General features: G+C 34.7%; 1 protein-coding gene across 4 annotated transcripts; it reads right to left on the reverse strand.

Annotated features, from left to right (window-relative positions):
* Positions 1-353: 353 nt before the first annotated feature.
* On the reverse strand, positions 354-22,489 carry LOC148947957 (uncharacterized). 4 transcript variants are annotated; one of them, XM_089095608.1, is made up of 4 exons: positions 22,426-22,489; positions 5,501-5,674; positions 3,797-3,874; positions 354-1,535 (listed from the first exon to the last, which is right to left on the reverse strand). In XM_089095608.1, exons 2-4 carry the CDS (start codon positions 5,541-5,543, stop codon positions 544-546), a joined length of 1,113 nt encoding a protein of 370 aa, XP_088951734.1. In that variant the 5' UTR covers positions 5,544-5,674; positions 22,426-22,489; the 3' UTR covers positions 354-543. The 4 variants fall into 4 exon arrangements, with proteins under 4 accessions (XP_088951734.1, XP_088951732.1, XP_088951733.1 ...); XM_089095606.1 differs by having other exon boundaries at positions 22,327-22,460; XM_089095607.1 differs by lacking the exon at positions 22,426-22,489 and adding an exon at positions 16,571-16,747.

A 22,489-nucleotide genomic window follows, 5' to 3' on the forward strand; every position in this document is an offset into this window, starting at 1 on the left:
TAAAGAATAAAGTTTTATATCAAGACCTTTGAATGAACTTTGTCAATGAATTCTTTCTTAATATAATCTAGTGAATAATCCGGAAGCTCATTATTTTGTGAATGACACGAAAAGTTATTTATTTTTTTGTAAATAAATGTGCTAGTTTCAATTTCATTATTTTAGTATTTCTACTGAAAACGGTCGCTGTATATGTCATCGAAATATCTGGACTTTTGTACCTATTTTTTCACTGTTTAAATAAATGGATTTATCCCCATTTGAAAGTTTATTTGTTATACTCCTCAGAATATCTATATATCGATATAGTATAAAAAAAAGACGACATAGGAGCAAAAAGAGTAGAATGGTATCAAAAATTGATATAGTATCAAAAAAATAAAGACGAAATAGGAGCAAAAAGAGTAGAATGGTATAAAAAACTGATAAAGTATGAAAAAAATAAAAACGACATAGGGGCAAAGTGTAGAATGTTCTTCATACGAAAACGTCAGAATTTTCCGATACCTCAGTGCTGAGCTTTTTCCTGCACACATTAGACTCTTACACGCTTACAAAAGTAAACGGCGTTTGGTCTGTATGAGTTTTTTGGTGTCTAGATAAAGCAGAACTAAAAGTAAAACTTTTTTCGCACATAACACACTTGAAAGGCTTCTCTTTACTATGAGTTCTTTGGTGTTCAGATAAATTGTAAATACGATGGAATCTTTTCTTACATAGATCACATTCAAAGGACTTTTCATCTGAATGCGTTTTTAAGTGTTCAGATAAATTAAAACTTAGATTAAATCTTTTTTTACATATTTTACACTCAAAAGGTTTTTCCCCAGTATGGGTTATTTGGTGAGTAGATAACCCAGATCTAAACTTAAAACGCTTCCTGCATATATCACACTCGAAAGGTTTTTCTCCAGTATGAACTCTTTGATGATCATATAGGTGGGCTTTTTGACGGAATGTTTTATTACATATGTCACATTCGAAAGGTTTTACACCAGCATGAGTTCCTTGATGACAGGATAAACTGGCGCTAGTGGCAAACATTTTCTTACAAATATCACACTCAAAGGGTTTTTCCCCTGTATGAGTTCTTTTGTGTCTAGAAAAACCGGAACTAGAAGCAAAACATTTTTCACACACATCACACTTGAAAGGTTTTTCTCCAGTGTGAGTTCTCTGGTGTTCAAATAAGTGAAAAGTTTGAGCAAATTCTTTTTTACATATGTCACACTCAAATGCTTTCTTCCTATTATGACTCCTCATATGCGTATACAAATCATCCCTTTTTTCGAAAGTTTTACAACACACTGTGCACTTATACAAATCTTCTCTTGGATATATATTCAACAGAAAACTTGTGCTTTCCTGTTCAATGACATTCGGTTCAGCAAATATATGAGACTCACTTGGCAGTTCACGGTCACAATCCCAGTCTACTTCTTGCTTCAGATATATACTCGTAAGAGAAGGCATACTAGGGGTTGAATATGTTTGTTTAGAGGGATCATTGTCGTGCAACGATGCTACAGGTACAACTGAAATAAATTTAAATAATTTAAATCAAATTAGTAACAGCTATGTTTCTTCAAAGTTATTTTATATTAGAAAACCAATATAGATTTTTCTCTTATTTTGCTTACAACGTAACAATAAGATCAGTTTTCGTGACATTTCCCTTGGTGAAAAATCAATCAAATAGAATTTGATATTTTAGGGGTATTAAAGTCAATTTGTTATTAGAATGACAGCTTTTACGAATTTACATGCATAAGGTTTTTCAAAAACTTAACAAAATATGGGAGAACAAATCCATAATTTTTTTTTTCAGGCGATAATAGCTAGAAATTTTGCCTTAGAAGTTGGTACTCAATTACAAATAGTTTTGTTTTGCAGCAGTAATTAGCAAACTTTTTTGTTTAAAGAACCAAACAGCCTTTTTATGACTGTATACATCCAATGAAGAACCAGAGGTAGAGCATAAAATATGGTCAATGAAAATGAATGCGTTGTTCGTTTTTAAAAATGACTTTCAGTTCAATATCTAATCAGCTAATCAATACAATATTAAATATTAAACCAAACCAATTAATAAAACTGAGTTTTTTCATCTTAATTGGGTCCATGTCTTATTTGATTTATCATTCTTTGTCTTAAGAATGAGAAAAATGAGAAGTCCACAACCAGTGATAGCTTTACTGGTGGCAATTTTTCCTTTGTTTTTTCGTTGTCTAACGTTCCCTTTTATTGTCATGCCCAACCAGTGTTATCTCAGAACTTGCTTGTAAAGCAAGTAGTTTTGATTAGTATTTTATAAGTAGCGATGCTGCCTCTAGTGGACTGTATCACTAGGTTTCGTTAACGTGGTAACGTTTTTCTGGATTTATTTAGTCCAGTGTTCTAACAAAAAAATCTTCAGCAAAAGATATTTCAAATTATAAGAAATATTGGTACTGGTGAATTATGTGGACACCGCGAAGAAGTCAAGCTTGGTTAATGCTAATAAAATAAAATAGGATGAATATATAATAATTAAGAAACAAATTTGAGCTATATATTTGCATATTAGGGGTGGGGGGTAAAGCATAGCATATATCAAATACATAACCTAGCCTTGGTACCTTTCTCCCTCCTAAACCCCCCAAAAAAATCGTTTAAATAAAAAGAAACCGCGCTTTGCCATCAATTTATCTAGCAACTCACTCGTTGTCTGCTAATAAAATAGCAGTTTGACGGGTTTTGCGACCGGTTTCTTTGATACAGTATATAGCGATGCCCGCATAATGCACCAGTACAGAATTATTTGTAGGATTTATTTTTCAAAACTGTTTGTATTATAGATTTTTAACTTGTGGCGAAGGTTTTTTATTCTAAATTACAAAGAGAAAATATATCATTTTGCACAAGGAGAGGAAGATAATGGAGAAAATTTGATTAATGGGGATATGGAGTCTTCTTTCCAAGAAGACTCCACAAATTTTAATCTATTACACCAGCCCACATGGTGGGATGAATACAGAGAATCGTCCACATGTCTAATACTGATTAAAGAGATCGTCCAGTAAAATTTGCCTGTTAGGCATTGGGCTTTGGAGAGTTCTCCTGAATATTTTCATAACTTTTTACTTATTAACCTATCTAATGGTGCTTTCACTACCTGCATCGTTTTAGACCACGTAATAGAATAAAATGGACTTAACAGAATGATAGTTTAAAAGCAAGAAGGAGAGAAAAAATAGCCCCCGGAAATATTGGGATCTAAAAAGGCCCCGTTTTAAGCTTCTCTGCAGGAAGAATCCCCCCACCCCACCTAAGAATTGGTTTTGTGAAAGTGTTACTTATAGTCTGTTGTGTTTGTTCATAGCTTCCAAGTTTTTCTTTATCTATGAATGGAAATATAATTTTGTGTTTTAGATCAATGAAACTTCAGTAGTTGTTCCATCATTCTACAAAAAACCTGCACAGGACGATGAAGAACCAACACAACGAATTCCAAAGGATCAAAAACGAAGAGAAGGCAAAACGAAAAAAAATAGGGTTAGGGTTTTAAAAGGGTTTTAGAGTTTTCTCCTTGTATCGAGCCTTACTTGAAGTTGCACATGGTTCAAAAGCTAGTTGAACTTCTCTCTTCCACTTCCTATTATCATTTGAATGTAGAATGAGACACAACATATTATTGTCGAACGAAACAGATTCTACAAGATATATCACTATCCTTAATTGCAAATGTTTAAACCCAATTTAAGTAGACATCAATCACGTTCTAGCTGGGTATAGAAGTCTGGAGAAAAAAGATTACCTTCATGTTGAGGCGATGAAATCAAATTTATACTTCTAAACAGGTCTTCGCTAGCATTTGGCAAGGTCTCTTCAAGTTCTAAAAATAGATGAAAGATAACAAACCAAATATGATTGTTACTTGATGAATTAAGGAGAAGTAAAACAGTATGAAAAAGATCTTTCCAGAAATTAAAAAGGTTTTCCAAGAATTTTAAGCAACAATCTTAAGTTTTCCTCAAAACACAGTTGAACAACTTGTCACAACAAAGGCAGTGATGTATTTTGAGGGGATCCATCCCTCCCCTCGAAATTCACAAATAAAAACTCAAGAGTTTAATATCTTGCTCTCGACAATTCCTTTGAAATTTTTGTTGCATACTCGGATGGAAGTGCATCGAAGCAATAAGATTTCTCTCCTATAAATATCTTTTATATATGTCTTGGCATAGGTCCTACATTTAAACATCTCTCTTAAGTCCTTAGCATAGAATCGTTACTCAATGGTCATCCCATCCCTCTGTTCGAGTCTCTGAAAAGTTGGAGTACTAGAGTGATTTGTGGACAGAGGGATGGGATGACCATTGAGTAACGATTCTATGCTAAGGACTTAAGAGAGATGTTTAAATGTAGGACCTATGCCAAGACATATATAAAAGATATTTATAGGAGAGAAATCTTATTGCTTCGATGCACTTCCATCCGAGTATGCAACAAAAATTTCAAAGGGATTGTCGAGAGCAAGATATTAAACTCTTGAGTTTTTATTTGTGAATTTCGAGGGGGGGGGATGGATCCCCTCAAAATACACCACTGCCTTTGTTGTGACAAGTTGTTCAACTGTGTTTTGAGGAAAACTTAAGATTGTATAATAATATTAGTATTAATAAATCTCTCTCCCGTTTTAAAAGGAACTTTTATCATCCTTTCGTTAGCATCATTGTTCGTATTAATGTAATGAAGAGTTTTTTTTGTCATGTATTTGAATTTTCAATGTGTGTTTGTGTCCTTCTTTTTCTTCTTTTTTTCTTTTTTTTTCTTTAGTGATTACTCCGTGTACTGTACCTTTTGTACCTTTTTTGACGAACAATAAATGAATAATAATAACAATAATAAAAATTGCAGAAATCTACACTTTTTGCGCCAATTTTGGTGCAAGTCAACCCTATTCTTATATTTTACTGAAACTATTATCACTCCCAGGGAGAAAAAATACATCCTGCCATAAAACTTCTCAGGATTAAGTCAAATTTCTTAATTTCTGAAAATAATGCTAGTTTTTTTCTGAATGATCCGTTTTAACAACAATGGCACTAAAATTGTACAAAAGAAAATAAGAGGAAAAAGTATGTTGTGTTGCTCTCCTGGTTGTTTATTGCTTTCCATAACTCTAAACTTAATATTTTTTTTCAAATTGGCCAGGGGTAAATTCTCAACATCCTTTGAGCTACAGAGGCGCATCCTAAGTTGTTTTTTTTTTTTTTTTTTTTTTTTTTTTTTTTTTTTTTTTTAAGCTTTGTTTATGAGGAGAAAATCCCATAACCTCTCTCAAAAGTTTTTAGTTTTCTGTGATTTTGTAATATACAAGCAATGATCCATCAAATTATATATAGGCCATACAAAATTACAATTAACAAGACATTCATATAGCATTGATTCTATTCAACAGATTATGAATAGCCAAAATAAGTGGAATATAGGCTCAACAATACATAATAATGATTACCTTGCTTAACAGTAGCACAGACAAGGAGGTTGCTTTTGTCCATGTTTATAAAGTTATTCAAAATTCACAGACAGCTTTCTTGACTGTATTATTCCTTCAAGTAGTTAGAAATCTTCAGACTGAATAATCAATAAATACAAACATTATCTTCAAGAAGTATACATACAACAAAACCTAGAAAAATAGCTAGTTGAGAGAAAATAGCATAAAAGACAACAAACCCTAGATCTTCAAAACTTAAAATTTAAATTTTGATTTATGTGATCTTTGTAAGGGTGTGATTTCAACTAAGGCTGATATTTTGTAGTATTTGACTCAAGCTCATCACTGTTACCTAAACTGCCAATTAACAGCTGATGATTTGTGCTGGCGCTTTGCATTATATAATCAATTACAATTGCAAAGAGTATACACAACAAGACACAGCCTAGCTTAACTCCTGACAGGATGTGGAAGAAACAGAGGTGGTCATTTGGTGTCTTTATACAGCATTCATTGTCTTTATAAAGAGCAGTAACATGCAAAACTATCTTTTTGGGGATTTTGTAGTGTATTAAAACCTTCCAAAGACTCTGGTGGTCCATTGAGTCAAATTCCATCTCAAACCAATGAATATCATATACATTGGTTATTCATATTCATATTACTTATTTGTATATATTTTTTTTTACTACAAGCAAGTTTTTTCAAGTCTATTTTTAGATAAAACTTCTGCTCATGGTGACCACCAAATGGAATCTTCTTTCATTTTAGAAAAATCATCAAAAGGTAAATTAGTGGTGAAAAACAGTAGCATAGCAACTACATCTATTTCTATCAAACAAAGCAATTAGGATACTTGTTTTTTTTTATAAACCAACTGGCAGGAAAGTAGCAGTCAGAGGTAACACTAGCGTTGCCTATAGTAAAGGCCATACGGCTCCAATGCTTTATTATTATTTTTTTTCCAGAGGCACTTCATAAGGAAGGGGTCGTCGTAGAAACTTCAAAAGGGGCTCATTCGATTGGAAATCGACAGTTCTAGTGCCCTTTTTAATAGTCGAAAATGATTAGAGGGCAACTAGCCCCCCCCGTACGCCCATCATTCCGCCCATCATTGTTCAGCATAGTTGATTTACAGATAGAAAATATATTTTTGAGGAGGATACTCCCCCACAACCCTCAGGGCAAGGGTTATAAGTTATGCCCTGGGGGCATATAAGGTTTTTATAGAAGGCGTTGTTGTAGAAACTTCAAAACAGGCTCATTCGATTGGAAATTCAAAGGGCTAGTGCCCTTGTTAATAGTCGAAAGTGGTTGGAGGGCAACTCGCCCCCCCCCCAACATTTCCCCAAACACATCCAATCAAAATTTTGATATAGCCATTTTGTTCAGTGTAGTTCATTTCTAGATAGAAAATATGTTTTTGAGGAGGACACTCCCCCACAACCCTCAGAGCAAGGGTTTTAAGTTATGCACTGGGGGCATATAAGGTTTTTATAGAAGGCGTAGTCATAGAAACTTCAAAAACGGCTCATTCGATCGGAAATTTACAGGGATAGTGCCCTTTTGAATAGTCGAAAGTGATTGGAGGGCAAATAGCCCCCCCCCCCCGCGCCGATCATTCCCCCAAACACCTCCAATCAAAATTTCGAGATATCCATTTTGTTCAGCGTAGTTGATTTCCAGAGAGAAAATATACTTTTGAGGAGGAAAATCCCCCACAACCCACAGGGCAAGAGTTTTAAGTTATGCCCTGGGGGCATATTAGGTTTCTATAGAAGGCGTTGTCGTAGAAACTTTAAAAAAGGCTCATTCAATTAGAAATTCATAGGGCTGGTGCCCTTTTTAATAGTCGAAAGTCATTGGATGGCAAATACCCCCCCCCACGCCCATCATTTCCCCAAACACAACCAATCAAAATTTTTAGATAGTCATTTTGTTCAGCGTAGTTGATTTCCAGCTAGAAAATATGTTTTTGAGGAGGACCCCAAACCCTCAAGGCAAGGGTTTTAATTTATACCCTCAGGGCATATAAGGTTTTTATAGAAGGCGGTGTCGTAGAAGCTTAAAAAAAGAATCATTCGATTGGAAATTCAAAGGCCTAGAGCCCTTTTTATAGTCGAAAGTGATTTGAGGGCAACTAACCCCCCTCTCACGTCCACCTTTTCCCCAAACACACCCAATCAAAATATTGAGACAGCCATTTTATCAAACGTAGACAAAAAAAAAAAGTTCAAAGATCACATAACAAATATTCCGGTGTTGACACAACCTTCCAGGGCCCGGGGGCAGGCGTTGTAAGTTATGCCCTGGGGGCATATATGGATCTTATTGAAGGAATGCTCGTATAAAATTCAGAGGGCTCATTTGATTGGACATTGAAAATTCGAGCTCACTTTTTAATAGTCAAAAGAGATCCAAGGGAAGCTAGCCCCCCCCCACGCCTTCTTTTTCAAAACACATCTGATAAAAATTTTGAGATAGACAGCTTGTTAAAAAAAATAGTTCAAAGGTCGCATTAGAAAAACTCCGGTGTCAGTACAACCCCCCATGGAACAGGGGAAGGCGTTCTAAGTTATGCCCTAAGGGCATGTATGGTTCTTATGAAAGGGGTGCTCATATAAACTTCATAGAGGGTTCATTTGATTGAAAATTGAAAGTTCTAGTTCATTTTTTAAGAGTCAAGAGAGTTAAACTAGCACCCCACGCTCTTTTTTCCCCAAACCCGTCCGCTACAAATATTGAGATAGCCAGTGTTTCTGAAATTGTTCAAAAATTAGATAACAAAAACGCCCCACAGAGCCCTGGGGATGGACATTGTAAGTGTTGTCCTGGGGCGTATATGGTTCTTATGAAAGGCATGCTCGCATAAACTTCAGCGGGGGCTCATTTGATTGGAAATTGAAAGTTCTAGTTCAATTTTTAAGAGTGAAAAGGTATCCGCGGGCAACTAGCCCCCCCCCCCACCCCACACCCTTTTTCCCCAAGCCCATCCGATAAAAATTTTATAATAACCATTTCATTAAAAATAGTTCAAAGGTCAGATTAGAAAAATTCCTGTGTCGACGGAACCCGCCAGCGCCCGGAGACAGGCGTTATGAACAATGCTCTAGGGGCATGTATAGTTTTTATGGAAGAGGTGTTCACGTAAAATTTGGAGAGGGCTTATTTGATTTGTACTTGAAAGTACTTGTTCACTTTTTAAGAGTCAAAAGAGATCGGAGTAGGGGTAGGCGTTGTAAGTTATTCCCTGGGGGCATATATGGTTGTTATAGAAGGGATGCTCGTATAAAATTCCTAAAGGACCCATTTGATTGGAACATGATAGTTGTAATTCTTTTTTTAAGAGTCAAAAGTGATTGGAGGGAAGCTAGCCTCCCCCAAAACTCCATTTATTTTTTTTCCCAGGGGCACTTCATATAGAAGGGATCGTCGTATAAACTTCAAAGGGGGCTCATTCGATTGGAAATCGAGAGTTCTAGTGCCCTTTTTAAAAGCCAAAAGTGATCAGAGGGCAACTGACCCCCTCCCCACGCCCTTTTTCCCCAAATACATCTGATAAAAAATTAGAGTTAGCCATTTTGTTAAAAATAGTTCAAAGATCATATAACAAAAACTCCTTTGCGTATGGTCATTTCGTTAAAAATAGTTCAAAGATCAGATAAGAAAAACTCTTGTGTCCAACCCCCCCCCTCAGGGCCGGGGCAGGCGTTGTAAGTATTGATCTGGGGGCATACATGGTTCTTATGGAAGGTATGCTCGTATAAACATCAGAGAGGGTTCATTTGAATGAAAATTAAAAGTTGTAGTTCATTTTCTCAGAGTGAAAAAAGATCAGAGTGCAACTAGCCCCTCTCGTCCTCCACGCCTTTGGGTGTATCGGAAGGATAAATCCATCCGATAAACATTCTAGGTGACCATTTTGTTAAAGATAGTTCAACCATCAGATATTAAAACTCCAGGGTCGACAAAAACCCCCAGGGCCCAGGGATAGGCGTTGTAAGTTAAACTCTGGGGACATATATATGGCTCTTATAGAGGTGATACTTGTATAAACTTCAGAGAGTGCTCATTTGATTGAAAATAGAAAGTTCTAGTTCACTTTTAAAGAGTCAAAAGAGACCGAAGCTTAATCTAGTCCTCCCACGCCCTTCTTCCCCAAACCAACCCGATAAGAATTTTGAGATAGCAATTTTTTTTTAAATAGTTCAAACATTAGATAATAAAAACTCCAAGGTTCACACAAACCCATTTTTTCACTTTGATAATGTTACTTTGATATCAGTTTGATACTTTGATGAATATTTGATATATTTTTTTTAAGTTTGATTTTGAAATATGGAATTTTTAGAAACTTTAAACTTTTTGCGATCATAACCGAATAAAAATTAATTAAAAAAAAACCTTTCCAAAAAACAAGTTTTTGAAAGAAAAGTAAAGGCCATTTTAAACTTAAGCTCAGCATAGAAGGGATGGAAGGGATGCTCGTAAAAACTTCAGAGAAGGCTCATTTGATTTGATATTGAAAGTTCGAGCTCACTTTTTGATAGTCAAAAGAGATCCGAGGGAAGCTATCCCCCCACGCCTTCTTTTTCAAAACCTATCTGATGAAAATTTTGAGATAGACATCTTGTTAAAAAAAAATAGTTCAAAGGTCGGATAAGAAAAAACTCCGGTGTCAATACAATCCCCCAGGGCCCGGGGGAAGGCGTTCTAGGTTACGTCCTAAAGGCATGTATGGTTCTTATGAAAGGGATGTTCGCATAAACTTCATAGAGGGCTCGTTTAATTGGAAATTGAAAGTTCTAGTTCACTTTTTAAGAGTCCAAAGAGTTAAACTAGCCCCCCCCCCACGCTCGTTTTCCCCCAACACGTCCGCTACATATTTTGAGATAGCCAGTGTTTTTGAAATTGTTCAAAAATTAGATAACAAAATCGTCCCCTAGAGCCCTGAGGATAGGCGTTGTAAGTGTTGTGGGGTGCATATGGTTCTTATGAAGGGGATGCTCGTATTAACTTCGGAGAGGGTTCATTCGATTTGAAATGGAAAATTCTAGTTCAATTTTTAAGAGTCGAAATATTTCCAAGGGCAACTAGCCCCCCCACACCCTTTTTCCTCCAAGCCCATCCGATAAAATTTTTAAAATAGCCATTCCATTAAAATAGTTCAAAGGTCAGATAAGAAAAATTCCTGTGTCGAAGGAACCCACCAGGGCCCGGAGACAGGCGTTATGAGTAATGATCTAGGGGCATATATAGGTCTTATGGAAGAGCTGCTCGTATAAACTTCGGAGAGGGCTCATTTGATTTGAAATTGAAAGTTCTTGTTCACTTTTTAAGAGTCAAAAGAGATCGCAGGGCGACTAGCCTCCCCCCTTTCTCCACACCCTAAATACATCAGATAAAAATTTTGAGATAGATATTTGTTAAAAATACATCAAAGTTCTGACAACAAAAAAATCCGGTGTCAACACAGCCCCCCAGGGCTTGCGGGTAGGCGTTGTAAGTTATGCCCTGGGGGCATATATGGTTGTTATGGAAGGGATGCTCGTAAAAATTTCCTAGAGGGCTCATCTGATTGGAAATTGAAAGTTGTAATTCACTTTTTCAGAGCAAAAAGTGATAGGAGGGCAGCTAGCCTCACCCCACACTCCATTTATTATTTTCCCAGAGGCACTTCATATAGAAGGAGTCGTATAAACTTCAAAGGGGGCTCATTCGATTGGAAATCGAGAGTTCTAGTCGAAATCCCCCCTCAGAGCCAGGGCAGGCGTTGTAATTATTGCTCTGGGGGCATATATGGTTCTTATGGAAGGTATGCTTGTATAAACTTCAGAGAGGGTTCATTTGAATATAAATTAAAAGTTGTAGTTCATTTTCTCAGAGTGAAAAAAGATCAGAGGGCAACTAGCCCCTCCCGCCCTCCACGCCTTTGGGTGTATATGATGGATAAACCCATCCGATAAAAATTTCAGGTGATTATTTATTTAAAAATATTTCAACCATCAGATATTAAAACTCCAGGGTCGATAAAACCCCTTAGGGCCCAGGGATAGGCGTTGTAAGTTATACTCTGGGGATATATATGGTTCTTATAGAAGTGATACACGTATTAACTTCAGAGAGGGCTCATTTGATTGAAAATAGAAAGTTCCAATTCACTTTTAAAGAGTCAAAAGAGACCGAACCTTAAACTAGTCCTCCCATGCCCTTCTTCCCCAAACCCAGCTGATAAGAATTTTGAGATAGTTATTTTGTAAAAAAGAGTTCAAAGATCGAATAATAAGAAATTCAAGGTGGACACAAACCCATTTTTTTACTTTGATACTTTTGCTTTGGTATCAGTTTTGATACTTTGATGAATATTTGATTTTTTTTTTTAACTTTGATTTTGAAATAAGAAATTTTTAAGAAATTGATTTTTTTTGCAATCTAAAACGAACAAAAATTAATTAAAAAAACAGTTTCCGAAAAATACATTTTTCAAATAAAAGTAAAGGCCATTTTAAACTTAAGCACAGCAGATACAAATATCTTTTAAAATTCAAACTCAAAACGACGAGAAATTACTATTAAAGAATAAATGAAACCCAAAACGAACAGAAATTAAATAAACAATCATAGCTAAAACATACAACAAGTAATAATATAAATGAATAAATAGATCTTAAAGCGAGTAATGGTTAGACTGAATATAAATATCAAGCTTAAGACGAAAAGAATATTTTCCTATTGAAGTATAAATGAAATTAAAAACGAACAGGAATTAAATAAACAATCAATGCAAACAAACATACAATAGATATTAATGTAAATTAATAAATAAATCTTAAAACGATTGAAACTTAAATTGAATATACAAATCAAGCTTGAAACAAACAAAAATCCCCACAAACAAGAGTTTGGGTATGACCTCCTTCTCTCAAGGTAAAAGTCTAAGACCTACTGCATCATTGGCACTTAACTGAAAACTATATGCGTCTTGAACAGTCTTGGAAAGTATAAACAACATCAAATTGAATATTAGATGTATAATGATATTAATTGTTGGAAGATCCATCATTTCAAGAATTTATTTCACTGTAATTGTATTTTTATTTTCAATACTGTAAGAACTGGAAAATAAATATTTGTAATATAATCCGTTTTCAGTTAAGCACCGATGACGCAGGAGGCTTATGGTTTTTATTTACAGTTAGGAAACGAAGCAGTATCCAAACACTTGTTTGTAGGGAAACTACATTCGTCTTTAACAACTTTAAAAAGAGCTAATAAATTAAACTGAATATTTGATGTATAATGATATTAATTGCTGAGAGCTCATCAGTTCAAGATTTTATTATAATTTTAATGTTTATTTTCAATGTTAAGTACGAAAGAAAATATTTGTCATAAAATTGGTTTTCAGTAAAGCACCAATGACGCAGTAGGTCTTAGACTTTTACAGTGAAAGAAGGAGGTCATATTCAAACTCTTGTTTGTGGTGATTTGTGTTTGTTTCAAGCTTGATTGTTCAAAACTATGATTGTTTAATAGTAATTTCTGGTCGTTTTGAGTTTGAATTTTAAAAGGTATTTGTTTCTGCTGAGCTTAAGTTTAAAATGGCCCTTACTTTTCTTTGAAAAACTTATTTTTTGGAAACTTTTTTTTAATTAATTCATGAAAAATCAAAGTCGTTTGTGTTGCTTTCCTGCCTGTTAACTGTTTTCTATAAATTTAAACTTAATGTCTTTTTTCGGCATGGTCAGGGGATAATTTCACAACATCCCTTGAAATTTAGCTGCAGTTTTCTCGGAAAGCTTCTTTTATAGAGGGGGGGAGTCTCCCAACCTCTCTTGGGATATAATAAATTTTCTGGGGTTCATTAATTTAAGAGCAATGATGTGTCTAAATAAATAAAAGCCATACATAATTACAATTAACAAGACACTCATACAGTGTTGATTCCATTCAATAGATTATGTAAATTCTTTGTAATATTTTAAGATATCATTTTTTGGAAGTGGGTTTAACTGATTTCAAATTTGTTAGAGCATTTTTGGGGCAACACTAGCCAAACATATTGACTAAAAACAATTCATAATAGTTACCTTGTTTAACAGTAGAACAGACAAAGAAGTTGCTTTTGTCATTGTTTTTACAGTTCATTAAAATACTTACCAGCACTTTTACCTTCATTATCTAAGCCTCATGAAGTAAATTTCACTGGAATGGAATGCACATTTTCCCTTGAAAAGGAAAAAGAAAAATCATTTCAAGAGAATAAATTCCACTTGAATGGAATGCACATTTTCCCTTGCAAAGGAAAAAAGCATTTGAAAAGAATAAATTTAAATGTTTCTATGCATGTAGCCTACTAGAATCTACATTAGTGTAATATCTCACCAATCATCTCAACAAACCAATGAAAAATAGAAAATGATTTAACATTAGGATATTTTATGTTCAGGAACAGAACATCTAGGGACAGTTATCAACCTTGTTCTTATAAGGTATGTCAAATTACAGGACAAAACTGTAAATGGGAAATAACTGGATACTGTCCAGATGTTGCATTGATATTTAGGCTACATGTCAGGGGAATTTATAAATGCCATTGATCCCTACTAGTCTCCAAAAGACAGGCATATTATTTTGCCAAAAACTTTTAAAATGCCAAATTTATGCTTAGACATGTGTGACAATGTATGATATTGCTGGTCCTGTTAGCACACTATTTGCAAGAGCTTTTACTATGAGCAATATTGCGAGCAGTTTTGCCATGCCAGACATATTCCAATTTGACAGAAATGCACTTCCTAATCATATAATTTGTTTCATGTTACTGATTATCAGGATGCAGAAGAAGAGAAAAGTCTACTACTGCAATTGGATAGCTGCATAGCTAAGAATGATGTTTTCAGTTATGCAGGACCCAATCCTGCATGTTCAGATGATGTTTTTCCAGAGAAGCTCCACTCTTTTTAGAAGGCAGGTGCTTAGCTGGCTAGTAAGAACATCAGGTCTTGGAAAAGGATGAAGAACAGGATATTGATTGAGACCCAAGAGAAAAGATCAACTTGAAGCAGATCTTGTGGGCAGACAAAAAAAGGATGTAATTCTAGAAAGGGTAAGAAAAGAACCCCACCTAAGAGATTTACATTTGCTGCTACTGCATGAAAAGCCCTGTTTCACAAGGAATCTTCTTCATCTGAGAGAGCTTCAGCTAGATAATGATTCTGAATTTTCATTAGAAGATATTACAGAATATTCAATGGAAATCAAAGACAATTGTTACGTTTTAACAAAAGTGTCATCATTAAAGGGAAATTAATTAAGTTTTTTATTGCCAGATTATTTCTCTTGTTTCAGCAAAGTAAAAGTGAAGACATTGTCAGTGCTGGTGAGGAAGATTTAGAAGTTGAATTCTTGAATAACAACTCTGGCAGATTTGTAACAGTGGCAAGCCTGCATCATTCATCAAAAGAAAGAATATTGAGCTAGTGCCACCTTACCTGTAGCAGTTGTACTATATAGTATTTATTTAGTACTGAACTATTTATTTATTTACTTACTAGAAAAGCTTATGCTTATTTTGTAATTGCTAAATCCTTGCTTGTGCATGCAATATTATTATTTGCTTATACTTGCTTATTTTGTAGGTGCTTGGGTCTAAATAAATTGGTTAATTGGACATCCTGTTTCCAATTTCTGCATGGTGTCAGAATGGACAGAGTCACACCACCTTCAATCAACTGGGAGACGGGAAATCTTGAAGTTGAATGGACAAAATTTGAAGAGTTAGATTTCAAGAAAATGAGAAGGACAAAGTAGAGCCATGTCTAAGAAAATTAAGAGACCATTGTGCACCAAAAAAAACAAACAAAGTGTTTGCAAGATATATATTCCAAAAACATAAATCAGCAAGAGAGAGACATTAGATAGCTATATTACAGATCTAAAACTATTAGCAAAGCCATGTGAATAAGAGAAAGCAAAGAAATGATCAGAGACAAAATAGTGTGTGGAATTTTGAACTCAAAAATATGTGAAAAACTCTTGGCTGAAGGAGATTCCTTAACACTAGAAAAGACTGTAAATAAATGTAAGATATATGAAACGACCCAAGCCCAACTGAAAACATTTGTGGAAAAATCTGATGAAAACCAAATTCAAATTAAACAAGATATAAACGCAATAACCAGAAGAAATTTCAAAACAAGTGAAGCCAACTCATCAGGAAACCGAGTCTATGAACAAAGAATAGGAACAGCAACTGCTTAAACTGTGGCCAAATTTTACAAAGCGACATATGCCCAGCAGAAGGTCAAACATGTGCAAAGTGCAAAAGTTCATTCACTTTGCTAAAGTTTGTTGTAGTAAAACAATGAATGCAATCATTACAGCAGAAACTCCCACAAGCAATGAAAAAAATTTATTATATGAAATAACCAAAGAAGAGAGATGAAATTTTTGCTCCACTATTAATAAATGTACAGATAAGCCTTAAATTTAAAATTGATACGGGAGTGCAAGTTGAAGTTATACCCCGCCATGCCTTGCAAAAAATGAATCCAGTGGCACAGATTATACCAAATACACAAAACCTCACAAGCTACAATGGATCAAGAATCCCAACCATTGGTACCTGCTCCCTATTGTGTAAATACAAGTCTGAAGTCCAAATGCACAAATTTTATGTGATAGGCTAGAAGATAATTTTGTACCTATTCTCGTGTTGCAGACTTTGAAAGAAATGAACCTAATCAAAATGATTCTGAACATAAATAAAACACAGCTGATAAGCTACTAAACAAATACCAAGAGTTATTCAATGCTATTGGACAGATGGAAGGTACCTGTGTATTCCTTAAAGATGGGGCAATACCAACAGTACACCCAGCAAGAAAAGTCCCAATTGCTATGAGATATGAACTAAGAAAAGAACTAGAAAGACTTGAGCAGCATGATATCATACAGAAGGTGATCAACCAACAAAATGAGTCAATTCAATGGTAATGGTTGAAAAAAAAACGGAAATGTAAGACTGTGTATAGATCCAGTTGTCTTAAATAAAGCAATACAAAGACCTCACTACCCTATACCTACTTTTGATGAAGTGATAGCCGATCAGTCAGGGGCTACCATCTTTTCCAAGCTTGATGCCACCTCTGGATAGTGGTCAATGGTTTTATCAGAATAATCTTCACATCTTACAACATTTAGTACCATCTATGGACAATATAGATGGAAAAAATATCCTTTTGGCCTCATATCCTCTCAGGATGAGTTCCAGAAAAAAAATGGAAGAAATTTTTGAGGGTCTAGAAGGATTAGAAATATTAGTAGACAACATCCTTAATTATGCCAATACCCCTGAAGATCACTGTAAGAGACTAGAACTAAAATTAGAAAGAGCTAGACAAAAAGGAATACATTTTAACAAAAGCAAATGTGAATTTGCAGTTAATTCTGTGTGCTATTTTGGACACATAATCAGCAACACTGGAATACAACCTGACCCCCAAAAAATACAAGCTAATACTGAAATGCCATCACCCTCAACCAAAGAAGAATTACAAACCCTGCTTGGAATGCTAAACTTTCTTTCAAGATATATACCCAATCTAGCCAAAAAAAAAAAATTGTCCTTTGAGAGACCTACTAAAAGATGAAATATTCATTTGGGAACAAGACCATAAAACAAGCTTGAACAAAATTAAACAAACTATTGTATCAAGCCTTGTGTACTTCAATAAAACCAGTTATATAATCCAGTTGAAAATCAATGCCTCTAAACATGGACTAGGGGCAAGAGCCTCATCTGGTGGAAATACATTTGGGTATGTTTCAAGGTCTCTAAACAAATCAGAACAAAATTATTCACAACTCAAGAAAGAACTGTTTGCAATTGTCTTTGGAGTCCAGGATTTTCACCATTACATCTATTGCCAGAGGATAGATGTCATCACTGATCACAGACCCCTCAAAAATATTCTAACCAAGCCTCTACACAAAGCACCTCCAAGAATCCAACACTTGATCAAATACATCCAGCCATACCTACCAGATACAAACCAAAAACTGCACAAAGATATAGATGTATATGTACACTCAATTATTCAAACCATCTCAGCAACACCAGAAAGACTACAACAAATCAAATATAAAACCTCAATAGATCCAACACTTCAACAGCTAAAAGCAACAATCTCTGAAGGATGGCCAGTAGAAAGGAAACAATCCCATACATCAATCTTACCATTTTGGAGTGTTATAATTGAACTTTTGACCAATGAAGGAATTATTTTCAAAGATGAACAAATTATTATCCCTGAAAAACTCAAACAAGAAACCCTGCATAAACTTCATTTTTCCCACTTCGGTCTAGATAAAACTAAGCAAAGAGCAAGAATGATCCTTTTTAGGCCTGAAATTAATAAAGACATAGAAACTTTGGCACAGGACTGTAAAGTTTGCACACAAACAATGATTTGCAATCAAAAAGAGACTATGATTTGCTCAGAAATCCCATCACTACCTTGGGAACGTGTAGGATCTAACTTGTTTCAATGGGGAGGACATGAATTCATTCTGAAGGTAGATTATTATAGCATATATTTCAAGGTAGATAGATTACATTCCACAACATCTGCAGCCATAATCACTAAGCTCAAGGGACAGTTTGCAAGACATGGAATTCCCTCAGTACTAACCACAAACAATGGTCCTCAATTCAGTGCCTCCAAATTAAAAAAAAAATTACAGAGCAGTGGGCAATCCAGCACAAAACCTCTGGCCCATATTATCTCAAGTCCAATGGACTGGTCAAAAAACGTGCACAGACTTGCAAACAGATTATGACAAAAGCAAAAGTAGGAAAACAAGACCCTTACATTGGAATACAGAAATACTCCCATTAACAGGTTTGCTGCACCTGCAGAATTATTAATGAGCCAGCAATTACAGTCAACACTCCCTGTAACCTCAAATCTGTTACAAAATAAAATTATCAACCATACAGATTTTGAACAAAAGCAAGTAATTGAACAAGACCAACAAAAATTGTATTAAGATTGTAGAGCAAAGCCCCTACCTCTGCACCTATTACAAATAGGTGCAGAAGTGAGTGTTCAAAAGACTCCTGATACTAGGTGGACTAAGGGGAGAGTTGTTGATGTAAGCCATTCACCTATTTCATATCTTGTAAAGATTGAAGACATTTCGATTATCCAACATAACAGAATCAATCTCTCAAAATGTGTGGAAATCCCCAGCAATCAAATACAGACAACCTAAGTGACAACACAGATAATACAACTACAGAGGATGATGCTGCATTCAATAAACACAAATAAAATGGCATCCCAACAGCTTCTACCACTGCCACTACAAATATCAGAACTCACTGGGATGACTAGTCATCAAAACCCAAAGAATTAATTTGTAAAACCAAAACAGATCTTTAAATTTTCCAAAAGAAAGAAGATATAGCAGCTGTGCTATGTAGTATTTATTTAAGGGATACCACCAGATGGCTAATTTGACAGTGTATATATATACAAATCTTTGAATAGCCAACTGACTAACCAGTATTATAAGCCTAGGAGTCCAGCTGGACATAAGGAAACATATTAAGAAAACAATTCCAACTCCATAATATGCAGAAAAATTCTAGTTGACACATTTTGCAGGGGGAGATCCTTTATCTTCACTTCTTTTCTTGTTTTTCCAGTTTTTCTAAGAAATTCATGGATTTTCTAGAACCTATATATTCACAGGATATATACCCCCACCCCTCTAATGTGCAAATATATACCAAACAAACACAACTTAAAAACAATAGGGAACTGTCTGGGAAAAAATTTCCCTAATTGTTTTTAAGTTGTGATTGTTTGATATGGAAAGGCAGTGTGGTCTTTGTCAATATTTGCAAATATATACCTAGAATTGCATCCTCAATCTAAATATAACATCAATTTGCATCACAAATGACATTTACTCCCATATTAGCCATGTGGTGGATGCCCTTTATTTAGTACTGTAGTATTTATTTATTATACTAGACATACTTATGCTTATATTGTAATTGCTTATTCCTTGCTTGTTCATGTGATATTATCATTTGCTTATTTTATAGATGCTTGGGTCTAAACAAATTGGTTATCTGAATATTGTGCTTTTAAATTCTGCATTAACCATCCATCAGTGGTGGAACCTGCTGCAAAGCAGATATCATTTCCTGCTGATCTGAGTGCCTACAACTTAAGATAGTCCACTGTTGATTCTATTTTGGGAAAATGTTTATATTAACAGACTATTCAGGTAGCTAAGAAATAAACTTACCTCCATAGTCAGATTTGCAACCTGAATCCAAATTTAACATTCATTTGAGTAAGAAATGAACTTTGCACCCACCCCTAAATATACCAGTTCAAGGTATAATAATAATAATGATTTATTTAACCACCATCTACAAAAGATTATAGTGGGGGAAGGAAAAATACAAGAAAAAACTAAATACATCAATAAAGAGAAACATTTTATTTTTTCTCTTAGGGTATATATTTGCACAATGGGGGAGGGGTGGGGATAGATAACTAACTTACTTCTACAGTCAGAATTGCATCCTGCATCCAAATTTAATATTCATTTGCACCAGAAATAAGTTTTACCCCCACCCACTGCTAATGTGCAAATATATACCCATAACTACCAGCCAACCAGTATTATAAGCCTAGGAGCCTAGCTGGACATAAGGAAGAATGTCAAGAAAACAATTCTTACTCCAAAAAAAGCAGGATAATCATAGTTAATACATTTTGCAGGGAGAGAACCTTTATCTTTACTTCTTTCCTTGTTTTTCTAAGAAATTTGTGAATTTCTTAGAACCTATATATTTACAGAGTATATACCCATACCCCCAGCCCCCTAATGTGCAAATATATACCCAGAATTGCATTTTGAATGTTAATATAACATTCATTTGGGTAAATTCTACTTTAGCTACTTTTGGCTATCTTGGATAGGGGTTAGGTTAGGAAAATTAAACTTTAAGGAGTAGGTCTATAGGCTAAACTATGTCCTGGGAAGGTGTTTTGAAGTACCTACCTACACTCCTTCTTTCTCTAGGGGCTCTTGACCTTAGATGACCCTTAGAAAGCTGTGTGTTATAAAATTAAAACCTAGCAAAATAGATCTTATGCTTAAACAAAGTACAATAAAATTGTTTTTAGCTTTATAACTTTGCTTATTCCTAATTTATAAGATTTTGAAGATTTGTAAATACATTTCCTAAATTTTGAAGAAAAAAAAACATTGATATGGCTTAAAATTCTTCTCAAATAACAGGAATTGCATTTTCAGAAGAAGCCAGAGAAAAAGAAACTGATAACTGAAAATTAAGGTTAAATATTGTTTTGTCAAATTTTTGGTAAAGTTCTATAAAATCATATTATTGAGTTAGGAATAAAGTGAATACACCATTTGATGCCTTTTTTTATGCTGATTGCAAATATAATAATCATTTCTATCGGAAATGAATTTCAGCCCCCCCCCCCTATATATATATATACCTAACCTAACCCTGAATTGGCATATATAAGGGGGGGGGGCTGAAATTCATTTCCGATAGAAATGATTATTATATTTGTAATCAGCACAAAAAAAGGCATCAAATGGTGTATTCACTTTATTCCTAACTCAATAATATGATTTCATAGAACTTTACCAAATTTTCAATAGAACATAGACCTGTCATGTTGGCAAATTCTATGACCCTCTAGAGAGAGAAGGAGTGAGGGTAGGTACTTCAAAATACCTTCCTGGGACATACTTTAGCCTGTAGACTCATCCCTGAAAGTTTCACTTTCCTAACCTAACCCCTTTCCAAGATAGCCAAAAGTAGCTAAAGTGGAATTATGGTGCTGGTAGAATCTGGTACTGTTAACCAGACTCTTTTATATAGTGCTAGTTTGGTTAATGCTAATGATATAAAATAAAATAGGATGACTATATAATAGTTTAGAAACAAGTTTGGGCTATATATTTGCACATTAGTGGGGGGGGGCCAAAGCATAGCATATATTAAATATGTTACCTAACCTAGGTACCTTCTCTCCCCCCAAAAAAAAATCCCAAGAAACAACACTTTAAATATTGTATACACAATTAAAATCATGCTATACATTGTATTTCTCTACAGTGGTGTCTTGTATCATCCTGTTCAAAAACAGGTTTTTCAATGCACCTCAAGTTTGAGATATAAAAAGAGTCCAGTTAATAGAAGGTAAATACTCTGAATATATATTTGCACATTAGGGGTGTTGGGGGAAAGTTTAAACTTACCTCTCATTTACATCAGAAATAAAATTTACCCCCACCCCCATAATGTGCAAGTATACACCCTGAATTGGTATATATATAGGGGTGGGGGCTAAAATTCATTTCCAATAAAAATGATTATTATATTTGTAAAGAGTATTAGCCATACACCATTCAATGCCTTTTTTTATGCTGATTATGAATATAATAAGCATTTCTATTAGAAATGAATTTCAGCCCCCTCCCTATATAGGCTATACCTAACCTAACCCTGAATTGACATATATAGGGGGGGGACTGAAATTCATTTCTGATAGAAATGCTTAGGCCTATTATATTTGTAATCAGCATAAAAAAGGCATCAAATGGTGCATTCACTTTAGTCCTAACTCAATAATATGATTTGGTAGATATTGACCAAAAAGGCATTGAGTGGTATGTTCACTTTATTCGTAACTCAATAATATGACTTGGTAAAAATTTACCAAATCCAATGGTAGGTCTACTAGGCCTACTTTTCAGTCATTAAGATGTTTGTTTACCAGCCTGAAGTATTTCGCATCCCACAAAATATGTGTTTGTCACTTTCTATAGTTTACAATAATTGAAAACACCAGGAATGAATAAATTAATTATTCAACTCTTTGTTTAGGGTTAAGCAGATGCCCAATTTTTGAAAATCTCATTATTCTATTCAGTGCTGTC

The sequence above is a fragment of the Artemia sp. Qi Xiang Cuo genome, chromosome 10 (assembly GCF_049724085.1).
Source record: "Artemia sp. Qi Xiang Cuo chromosome 10, ASM4972408v1, whole genome shotgun sequence".
Lineage (NCBI taxonomy): Eukaryota > Metazoa > Arthropoda > Branchiopoda > Anostraca > Artemiidae > Artemia > Artemia sp. Qi Xiang Cuo.